This window comes from Orycteropus afer, unplaced genomic scaffold (genome assembly GCF_000298275.1).
Source record: "Orycteropus afer afer isolate SDZICR_OR568_19922 unplaced genomic scaffold, OryAfe1.0 scaffold00502, whole genome shotgun sequence".
In the NCBI taxonomy this organism is placed as follows: domain Eukaryota; kingdom Metazoa; phylum Chordata; class Mammalia; order Tubulidentata; family Orycteropodidae; genus Orycteropus; species Orycteropus afer.
Genome location: NW_006922089.1, coordinates 1,707,548 through 1,719,097, shown reverse-complemented (window position 1 = coordinate 1,719,097; position 11,550 = coordinate 1,707,548). Strand labels below are relative to the sequence as shown.

General features: G+C 55.6%; 1 protein-coding gene across 1 annotated transcript in view; it reads left to right on the top strand.

The window, feature by feature from the left end:
* The first annotated feature begins 1,047 nt into the window (after positions 1-1,047).
* DGCR2 (DiGeorge syndrome critical region gene 2) overlaps positions 1,048-11,550 on the top strand; it is a 113,965-nt gene continuing 103,462 nt past the window's right edge. Inside the window, exon 1 of the mRNA XM_007955440.1 lies at positions 1,048-1,126. Within this exon, the coding sequence (XP_007953631.1) occupies positions 1,048-1,126 (79 nt within the window). The remainder of the gene's footprint in view (positions 1,127-11,550) is intronic.

Genomic DNA, 11,550 nt, shown 5'->3' with positions numbered 1-11,550 from the left:
ATGATTTTGAGTTTTGTTCCATATTGTTCCCTAACTCTATCCAGGATCTCCCGCACTGATCCCTTTCTGAGTGGTTGACAGTGGTAGCTGGGCACCATCTAGTTCTTCTGGTCTCAGGGCCCGCTAGTCCCTTGAACTAATTGTTTCCATGTGTCTTTAGTTTTCTTCATTATTTGGAAGAGGATAGACACCCATCATTGCATCTAGAGGGCTACTTGCAAGCTTTTCAGACCCCAGTTGCTACTCACCAAAGTAGGATGTAGAACAATGTTTTTATGTAGTAGGGCGCACCCTTGGGCCACTGATGGGACCACCAGGTGTGTAGTGGGAGACCTTCCCTCCTCAGGGTCCCAGTTCATCCCTGCCCTGCAACTCTGTGTCCATACCTTTCCCTTCATGCTCTGTCCCGGTTGGCCCTCTGCAAGTCATTGTTTTTTGCCCAGAGACCCCCTTGGCCCCACCCCTCTGTGTCTTGCCCTTTTCTGTGTCCGTCATTGTGTTCCCTTGGGACCCCAAGCCTTTGGGAAGCATGCCACTGGGTCAGGTACCCGAGTCTCACCTCTCAGCTTCTCTAATGTTATGCTACAGTCCCTATAATCCAGCCCCTTCCGTTCCGGCACGCCCCTTAGTCCCGCCCCCACCATCCTTCCCTTAGGCCTCACCCCTTTGGGGCGCTGCCGCTCAGGCTCCGCCTTCCTCATGGACTCCGCCCCCTCACTCAGCCAATGGTCCGCAGGCTGTTGGGCTCGCGGTCCCCGCCTCACCTCTCTATCCATTGGCTCACGCGGGCGTCGGGGCGGGAGGCGGTGCCGCGCTGCGCCGCGCCGCGCCGAACGGGACGGCCGCCATCTTGCGCGGAACCGGAGTCGTAACCCAAGGCCGAGGACGAGTGTGCGCGCTAGCCGGCCGCCTAGCGCAGCCGGCCCAGCAGACCTCTCTCTCGCCGCCTCTCCGCGTCCGCCCCCGGCGCCCAGCCCCTCAGCCCGGCCCGGTCCGGCCTCCCCGCGGGGTCACGCGGCCGCCCTGGGGACGATGAACGGAGGATAAATGAGGCCCAAGGCAGACAGCGGTGCCTTCCTGCTGCTTTTCCTGCTCGTGCTCACCGTCACCGAGCCGCTGCGGCCAGGTGTGCGGCGCGGTGGGGACGGTGTGTGGGGGCGGGGGCGCGGTCGGGGTCTCCCGGGGCCCTTTCCCCACCCGACCCGGACCTCCTTCCGTCGGGAAGGGGCCGGCCGAGGCCTGGCTCTCGGGCAGCCACGCACCCCCTGCCCGGTACCGAGCTGTGAGTTTACCTGAGTCCAGAACGCCCTGTACAACGTGGAACTTCGTTCGCGGAGGATGTGCCCTCGCATCCACATTTATCCAGAGCTGAGTGCTTGGCGACGGACGAAAGCGAGAATGATTTGTAGGGTCGACTGAACTTCGGGGGCCTGGGCGCCCTTTAGACGAGGCGCTGCGCCGCTTGGGCGTGCCCTCCTTGCGGGTCCAGCGTCTGGTGTCAGGCTGGGGGCCTGGGGGCGAGACGCAGCGCGTGGACGCACCTGGTTCCTTGTTCCCACCTTTAGTGGCTTCATGCCAGCGTCTCAGCCCAGGGACCTAACTCCTCGGCTGAAAGGCGGGAGGTCTGCCCTTCTTGTCAGTGGGGTGTTCCATCTGAGAAGCGCTCAGCTCGGAGACAGGCCCGCACGAAGTACCAGGAGGGCGAGAGGCGTCCTGGGGACAGACCGACGTGCTGCCTTGCCTTCGTGTCCAGAGCGTGAGCAGTGTCAGGCAGTTAGGGGTGCTGGATGTGTGCCGGGAAAATTAAATGTTTCTGGAACCCCCTCTGGAGCTTTTGTTTTTATAAGTAAGTCCGTGGTGGAGTTTCGGACGGTTCTGGGTAATTTTTCTTTACCTGTTCTTGGTGTCCCCTCCTCCCTTGAACTGTACCAAGACGGTCACACATTCCCAGGTGCAGGGCTATTTGATCATTCAGGCGCAGGAGATAGAGTGCTTGCTTGGAACCCACAGTGTAAAACAACCAAATCCCCTACCGTTGAGTCGATTTTGACTCTTAGGGACTGCCATAGCGTTTCCAAGGCTGTCAGATCTTAAGGAACTTGATTGCCCCACACCATCATCCTCCCACGTAGCAGCTGGTGAGTTTGAACTGCTGACCTTCTGGTTAACGGCCGAGTGCCTTACCTACAGCGCCACCAGAGCTTAAAATCCGAAGGCAACACCTAATTTTTCGTTGAACGCAATTCTTAGCATTCATTTTTCTACTGAAAAGTATTGCTGATATTTTTGGAAGGAGGAAGGGGCCCACGAAATCAGAAGTGTCCAGGGCCAACTGGTGTGTGGAGGCAGACTTGGGGTTCATGGGTGTGGAGGGTTGGTGACACCCCTGCATCTCTGGGCTCTGTGTCCTTGCCGTTTGCATGGAATTCTCTGTCTTCTCCCTGGTGTCAACCTGGCAGCCAAGGCCCAGCCAACACTCAACCCAGAGTGGCCAGCGACCCTTGTCTTGTTCACCCACTGTTTGCTGGGTGGCTGTGTGAGCTGTTGGGAGGAACAGAAGCCAGGACAGAGACGCCTGTGTGTGGGGCACGGTGTGGGCTGTGTGATTAAGCACTGCAGGTATGAACCTGTGCAGGTGGGGGAGCCATCGATACACATGTGGTGTCATGACGTTGACTGCAGTTCCCCACAATGAAACAGCTCCCTTCCCACTTCCGCCCTGTGGTTACCTGCTCCCTGCGTCCTTCCCTCCCATGCACTCCCGCCCCCTGAGCTGTCTCCCTGTGCAAACACTGCCCTTCTGTTTTCCCGTGATTGATCGCTGTAAGGAGCGTTTCTACCTGATGTAAATGTTCACCCTATATATGCCTGTTTGTTGTTGGGCTGGAAGCCACAGGAGTGAGTTCAAGTCCAGACTTGGAGAGCAACAAGGGGCCATAGTCTTGGGGGTCTCACCAGGCTCTGAGACCAGTCAACCTGGTCTTTTTTATGATTTTGGGTTTTGTTGCACATTGTTCTCCCACTCTGCCCAGGGTCTCCTGCACTGATGAAAGGCTTCGTGTCTTGAGTCTCAGTGTGCAGGCCCCAGGTTTGCAGACCTGGTCACTGGGCTGTGACAGGTAGAGGCACTCGTGTTTCTCGTGGTCCACTGCTTCCAAGTGTAGCCTCTCCTGCCTGCACGGTACAGGTGACTGATGTCCAAGACTCCTTTCCGCTCATCAGTCTGTCCACAGACTTGTCATCCAGCCGGCAGCGATTCCGAAAGCAACTGTGAGTGTTCACTGGGTGCCCGGCACCAGGGATACTTACATGAGGAAGAAGGCAGTCCTTGTAGGATCGTCCAGTGTGGAAGCAGAGAGTGGGTGGGAATCCACCAGGGAGTCCCGCTAGTTAGTAAGGGAGTGCAGAAGTGGGCCAAGCAGTGGCCAGCCATTTGTCCCTGGTGAAGCGTCTCCCTGGGACACCCCACACTTGGGTCTGAGTTGGGTGAAATAGCTGCTAGAGGAAGCCGAGTAACCCTCCAGGTCCATGACTCTCCAGAACTGAACTGCACAGCTGCCCTGGGGGTGTCCTGAGGGCCCTGGGGAACCTTGGCTCCCGCTGACCACAGGCCAGCAGTTGGCAGTGAGCACGGGTCTCCCGCTGCTCTGGGGTCTGTCTCACGTGCTGTGTAAGCCCCTCCCCACACCAGCTTCTCTGCTCGGAGCCTGGGTTCTTTCCACCGGGGGCCCCAGCTTAGAACCAGGGTTGAGTGTGAGGAGAGGACTGGCCAGCTCCTTGGTTGACCAGATGGGGAAGTCTCCCCTGCCTCCTGCCAGGTGGAGCCCCTGAGAACAAGGCCAGGCTGCTTCCCACTTCTCTGTGATGGCAGGGCCCTTCCGAGAGTGAGGGACAACTCGACCTCCTGCCAGGGTTTCTCTTAAGCGCATGCTTGGTCTTAATGACAGTAATGGCCAACGTTGATGGAGGAGATGTGAGGTGCTGGTGGTTCTAAGCACTGACAAGCATTGAGTAATTTACTTCTTGTGTGGTGTACTGGATAAGGCATTTTTGGCTGCTAACCAGAAGGTCACCAGTTTAAACCCAGCAGTCACTCTGCAGAAGGAGGATGGGTCAGTCTACTTCCATGAAGATCTACAACCTCAGAAACCCAGTGGGGGTCACTGTGAGTCAGAATTGACTCAGTGGCAGTGAGTTTGTGGTTTTTTTTTTGGGGTCGTCTCTAAAGTAGGCACTTTTATTAGTCCCGCTTTATGGATGGGGAAATTGAAAGTGTTCTTGAAGCTGAGGGGCTGGGGTGACATTGAAACTCTAGACACCTGGCCTGCCCCCACATCCACCTTGGCTGGTGCCCTGTCTGCATTAAGGCTTCCAGCCCCAGTATAAGCGGAACTCAGCTCACATTATACACTTTGAGGGCCCCGGCTGCCCGCGCCCCTTTCTCTCTTAGCCGGTCTCTAAGCCTGGAGTGGGGGAACCTCCTTCCATCCACACAGTCTGGTCTGCGGGGTGGAGCCGCTCCTTCCCCCCACTTCCCTTCTGTGGTTAGTTGCCATAGCCAGTGGTGATGGGTGTTACGTCCACTGGAGTGTGGTGAGGAAGGAGAAGTTGGAGACTTCTGCTGAGGGGACAGTAACAGGGTGGACGGTTGGAGGCTCCCACCTGATAGAACGTAGTTGGCACTTTTGTCACATATATAGGAACGCAGTATCAGTTGCGGGCCTCAGAAAGTTTTTCTAACCTTAGTCCTGAAACAAAAGTCAGGCCCTGGTTTCAGCCACAGCTCTGTCCATGGGAGGTGGGGGCCCTTTGATTTAGCTGAGAACTTGTTTGCCTTCCACGCAGGCGCAGGCGCTGTCCCACCACAAAGACTGTGCTGGGCGCGGCTTCCCGGTGCGGGAGCAGCCCCGGACACTGTCCTCACCACATAGTTGCAGAAGCTGGCTGGGAGGAGTGCAGTGACTTGCTTGAGGTCCCCCAGCGGGTGAGCAGTGCAGCTGGGATGTGCCCCCAGGTGAGCTGGCTCAGAGTTCAGGGTTCTCCCCTGTCCCAGGTGGAACCCGGAGGCCACCTCCTGTTGGTCCAGCTGACTGAGAACAGCATCTTGAATCTGAAGGCCACAGTTTTCCTTCCTGTGGAATGGCCCCTGTGCTGAGGGTCAGGAAGACTCGGGATGTTCTCATTGCCTGCGGAAGACGCCGACATGCACAGAGGTGGCTGGACAGTCGAGGAGCCTGAACCTGGCCCGGCGGCGTTCCTTGCACAGCCCGCTAGCCAGTGTCACACTGTGGACTTGGCCCTGCTGGCAACTTCTACTCCTGACTAACCCTTTCATTGTTTTTGATTGGAAAGTAGTATATATGTTCCACCTTTGTTAGCTAATGTGTTATCTTTTGTGTCTTTAAAAGGAAAAAAAAATTAAATTTGTTAATAATTTCAAACTTACAGAAACATCGTAAGAATAAAACTCTAGTGGAAAGAAGTGCTGTTAGCCAGCGTATACTGAGTTTTCCCCGTTGCTAGCGTTTTATCTTACCTGCTTCCTCATCTGTTCCCACGTGTTGCTTTGTGTGTAGATAGGTGCATTCGAATATGGTATTTTTTTCTGAGCCATTTGAGAGGAAACCCTTGGCCCTAAGCATTGAGGCGCCACAGAGAGTGGATGGAGGTGCCTGGTCACCCTGTGTGGTGCATGGTGCCCGCTGCAGAAAGTACATAGAGGCACCCAGTCAGCCTGAGTGGTGCGTGGGGCCCAGTCAGCCCTGTGTGGTGCATGGTGCCCAGTCAACCCTCTGTGGTGCCCACTGCAGAGAGCACATGGAGGTGCCCGGTCAGCCCTGAGTGGTGCGTGGTGCCCGGTCAGCCCTGTGTGGTGTGTGGCACTAGTCAGCCCTGCGTGGTGTATGGTGTCCACTGCAGGAAGTGTGTAGAGGCACCCATTTAGCTTGTGTGGTGCCCACTGCAGAGAGCACATAGGTGCCTGGTCAGCCCCGCGTGGTGTGTGGCACGTGGTCAGCCCTGCGAGGTGTGTGGTTTCCGCTGCAGAGCGTGTAGAGGTACCTGGGCACCCTGGGTGGTATGTGGCACCTGGTCAGCCCTGCGTGGTATGTGGTGCGTGACTGCGTCTACTGCAGAGAGCATGTGGAGGTACCTGGTCACCCTGCCTGGTGCCCCACTGCAGGGAGTGTAAAGAGGCACCCAGTCAGCCTGTGTGGTGCCCGATCAGCCCCGCGTGGTGCTTGGCACCTCATCAGCCCAGCGTGGTGCTTGGTGCCTGGTCAGCCCCGTGTGGTACGTGGCGCCCTGTCAGCCCCGCCTGGTGCGTGGCGTCCCCTGGGAGAGGAGCAGGTGACCCCTCTCTGCTGTTCCTTGCAGTCTCCATTTATCAGGCCCAGTGCCGTGTCCATCACTTCTGAGTCTGGGGACATGGGAGGGGTTGTGGCTGCTCAGGCCGGCCCAGGCAGAGACCACCTTGGCAGCCGTGTGTGGCAGGCCCGTTTGAGTTGGTAGCTGTGGTCCGAGGACCGGACCTGTGTTGCTGTTGAACTTTGGCCCCTGGGCTGCATCCCTCCTGCCCCTGTGAGGCTGTGCCTCCCCGGGTCCCCGGCCCAGGCCCAGCTGACGGGCACTTCCAGCAGCTCCGCCTCACCGCTCCCTGCCTGTGGGCACTTGTCCTCTGTCCTCTTAGTCGTCTCCACCTGGGCCTTGGAACGGCGGGGGTGTTTCCTCTCCACTCTACCTCGCTTGACACTCAGCTGGGAAAAGACTCGGTTTTGACTTCCAGCGTGCCAGCGGGAACATCTACAACGTTCAGACAGCGCATGGAGGTGTTTTAGACAGATGAAACAAACTTTCCTTGTTCTGCGAGAGTGTTTACACGTCTCGTGTGCTTTCGTTTTTGGGGTGCTGAGGAGTTGCCCTGTTCCTGTCTGCAGCCAAGTGTGTCATCCGACAGCTCCTGGTTGGGGTCAGCAGCTCTCTGAGCAGAGTGGCGAGAGGGCTTGACATAGGACGGTCACATGATACCTGCCCTTGGGTGTCTGGCACAATTTACGAATTAACTGACTTGGGATGTTTAATGAAAGCCGCCACCTCTGGTCCAGCCGCTCCAGACAAAGCCATGTGTCTCCTCAGTGTGACTGTTGCGGCCTTGGCAGGGCAAGCCCAGGCGGAAGGTGACGGGCAGGTGGGCCTGTGGGTGCAGTAGGCTGTGGACCCTGAGTACCTAGGGGCTTTGCCTGGAGTGAGTGGTTGGTAAAAGGAGGGGCCAGGATGATTTTTTTTTTTTTTTCCTTCAGTTTTTATTGTGATTTGGGTGAAAGTTGACAAAGCAAATTGGTTTTCCGCACAGCAGCTCATACACAGTTTGTCTCGTTGCTACGATTCTCCACCATGTTACAGCTCTTTTCCTGCTTCCTCCCCATAGTTATCTGTTCCCTGGGTCCTCCTTTCCTATGCATTCCTGCCGCCTGAGCTGTCTCCTTATGCAAATACTGCCCTTCTGTTCTCCCATGATTGGGAGCTCTGGTGGCACAGTGCCTAAGGCATTGGCCTGCTAACCAGAGGGCTAGCAGTTGAAGCCCACCAGCCGCTCCTCAGAAGGAATGTCGGGCAATGTACTTCCGTAGGGACACCGCCTCGGAAACCCAAGGGGTCGCGGTGAGTCGGGTCCGCCTCGACGGCAGCAGCGTAGTCTATGTCCTCTCACGATCGTTCTAGGGATTGTCTACCTGATGTACCAGGTTCACCCATATGCCTGTCTGTTTGGCTGGAAGCCACAGAAGTGAGTTCAGTTCCAGAACTGAAGGGGAACTGGGGGCCGTAGGGACCACCACCTTTTGGGTCACAAAAGTCATGTCACGCGCTGCCCAAGTTGGCCAACTGCCTTCCCTAACTGACACTTCTGTCATGCCCAATAGGAACCAAAAGAGGTTTTATTTTTTTTTTTAATTGTGATTTGGCTGAAAGCTGACAGAGCACATTCATTGTCCACACAGCAGTTCACACACGTTTTGTCTCCTGACATTGACTGCAGTCCCCACCAAGTAACAGCTCTCTGCCCACTTCCTCCCTGTGGTCACCTCTTCCCTGTGCCCTTCTTTCCTGTGGATTCCTGCCCCCCTGAGCTGTCTCCTTGTGCAGATAGTACCCTTCTGGTCACACACGATTGATTGTTCTAAGGAGTGTATCTACCTGATGTTCACCCCATACGCCTGTCTCTTGTTTGGCTGGAAGGAGGGGCCGGGATTAACTCAGAGCTGCATATCCCAGAGTCAACAGCAAGCAGTCCGGGGTGTGTGTGTGTGGGTGGAGATTTAAGAGCAGGGACCCTGGGTCAAGACTGCCTGTTCAGATTCCTGCTCCTCTGCTAGCTCTCTGACTTCTCTCTGCCCCATTTATTTCATCTGTAACACGGGCAAAAAAATTAAACTTCACAGATTAAAATGAATAAGATACGTCAGCATAAAATTCTAAAAACTGTGTCTGATGTCAAGAAAATCCTTACTAGAGGCTCAGTCCACCAGAGCAAGTCCGTGGACGGACTGGCAGGGAGTCTAGGGAAGCCCTGAGCTTGTGTGCAACGTCACCCATGCGGAATTGTGCACATAAGGGCGTTATTTCGCAAGTCTCACGGCTTCCATCCTAGGAGGTGGCTGCACAGGAGGTGTGTTGGCCAGGAATTGAACCTGGATCTGTCGTGCATGGAGAAATCTCCACTCCCCCGTATCTGACCAAACAAACAAAAACCCGTGCCTTTGAGTTGATTCCAACTCATAGCAATCTTGGAGGACTGAGTGGAACTGCCCCAGAGGGTCTCCAAAGCTGTCAGTCTTCGTGGAAGCAGCCAGCCACATCTTTCTCCCATGGAATGACTGATGGGTTTGAACCACCAAGTTCTTGGTCAGCAGCCAAGTGCTTAACCACCAGTTACCAAAGCTCCTCCATGTCTGACCAAAAGCAAACCAAACCCACTGCTGTTGACTCCATTCTTACAGCGCCCCTAGAGGACAGAGTGGAACTGCCCCAGAGGGCCTCCAAGGCTGTCAGTCTTCACAGAAGCAAAGCCCAAACCACACCCACTGCCTGGAGTCTATTCTGACCCACAGCGCCCCTAGAGGACAGAGTGGAACTGCCCCACAGGGTCTCCCAGGCTGTCAGTCTTCCCGGAAGCAGTCTACCACGTCTTTCTCCTGCCTTTCTCCTGCCGAGTGGCTGGGGGGTTTGAACTGCCAGCCTTTTGGTTAGCAGCCCAACCACAGCTCCACCCGAGCGCTTCCATATCTGACAAAACCAAAACCAAAGCCACTGCCATCAAGTCAATTCCGACTCAGCGACCCCATTAAATCTTTTTATCTTCCTTCCACAGAGTGGCTGGTGGGTTTGAGCTGCCACCCTTCTGGTTAGCAGTCAGATATCTTAGGCACTATGCTACTAGAGCTCCTCTGTATGTGACAGTGGGTGCAAAGTACGTCTCAGCTGTCCATGCTATCAGAGGGAGCATGTGTGGCTGGCCGAGAGCCCCCCAAATGGCCGCAGCCCTTTGAACAGGGCTGGGATTGTTGTCACGTGCACACTCTGTCCCCTGGGCTGGTCAGGCACAGAGTGGGCACTCAAATCCTTGTGACTGAAGAAACGCACAAATGGTTATTTATGTTTTGACAGAAAGAGCACAAGCCCCCTTGGCCAGCAGGCCTCTGCAGCTGCCCCTGGAGGGGGGTGGTGAGGAACCTGGGGGCCTGTGGGGGGGTGTGGCTGCAAAGCCACCTGGCCTGGGCCTGCCTCACCCTGGGAGGCGCCTGCCCTGTGTGGGTGCGTGCGGGGCGGCGGGGTTTAGGCTTTCTCTTTTGTTCCTCTGCCTGGTGGGACCGGCACTTTGCTTACCCTGGGCCACTCCTCAGTCCTTAGCGGCCCCTCCGTTCAGTTCCCCTCAGAAGGCTGAGTTCCTCTTGCTCTCTGGGACCTTGTTCCTCCTGCTTCGAGCCATTAACTGAGAGATGCTGACGCAGACAGGGCTGGGGGCAGCCCCTGGAGGGTGTGCTGGCGGGAGCGTCCCCCCAGACAGACCCTGCACTCTTCCCACCTTGCTCTAAATCTCGTTCTCTGGAGGCCTTCCTCGAGGTGTGCCAGGAGTCACAGCAGAGTGTCCCAGTGGGCAGCGGGGCGGCAGGCGTGGGAGCAGTGGGGGACCAGCTCTGGCCACGCGCTTCCGTTGAACCCGGTTCTTCAGACCCCCAGGTCCAGCTGCTGCCACTGGCTACCGCAGGGCCTCTGGGTTGGTCAGCTTCCCTGTCACGCCTGTTTGTGATCTCAGAAGGAGAAGAGGGGGAGAAAGTGCCTGAAAGGCCTGGAGCCTCATTTGGGGCCAACGAGGTGGGGCGGCTTGTAGGAGCCCCACCCCACCCCTCGGCGTGCAGGATTTGGGGGCCGGATAGTGAGCCCACAATCTCGCCTGGAACGCCTGGGGAAAATGGTGACGCTCCTTTCCTGCAGTCACCACACTCCACACACGCATTATGTTGCATTGATGGGGTCCGACCTTAGGGGGGATTGTTTGAAGTTTGCTGAATATTGTATTTTGATATTCGGAGATCTGTACGTACTGTTCACCTCTTTTTTTTTTTAAGTGTTTTTTAGCTTGAGAACATTCGAAACCTACAGAAAAGTTATAAGAATAGTACTGTGAGTTGGTATGTTCAGTTCACCTCAACTCTTAACATTTAACCAACCACCTTTGCCCCCCAGCCCGTTGACACACGCTCAGATTTCTTTTTTTCCGGTGCTGTTGGAACAGGACTGGGGCTGATCTGCAGACATGTTTGTATCTCCCAAACAAGGATGTTTGCCTAGAACCCCAGAGCCAGTATCAATTTTGGGCCATTGGCCATTGCTGTAATACTGTTAGTCACATTCCTGTTTTGCCAGTTGTCCCTTTACAACATGGTTGTTTTCAGTCCAGGATCCTGCCTGGGTCCGCATGTGGCAGGTTTAGCCTGTTTCACTACTGTCAACACCGTCACCGTTGCTACCACCACTACCACCATCACCACCACCACCCTGGCTCCTGCCACCACCACCACGACGTGAAGCTGCATCCTAACCACCTTTGACTTTGATGGCAGGGCCTTTTGTCTGAGGACAGGATAGTTAATTTGTAGATTTTCCCTGATTTGGGGCTTTTCAATGTATCCTGGTGAGGAGATTCAGCTTTTGCCTTTTTGACAGGAGTCAGACCCACGTGGCCTTAAGGCCTTCGCATTGCTGGATTCAGTAGGCACCTGATGTCATTCTGTCCCGGGAATGGTGATGTCATCTGTCAGATTCCTCTTCCGTGAAGTTCTTTCCCCTTCAGACCAGGAACCCTGTGGAGAGATGGAAGCTTCCCCTAATGGTTTTCTGTTTCTTTTGGGTGAAAGTTACAGAGGAAATTCACTTTCCACACGGCAGTTCATACACATTCTGTTTCATGACATTGACTGCGGTTCCTGCAATGTAACAGTTCTCTTCCCACTTCCTTCCTGTGGTTACTTCTTCCCTGTGTCCTTCTTTCCC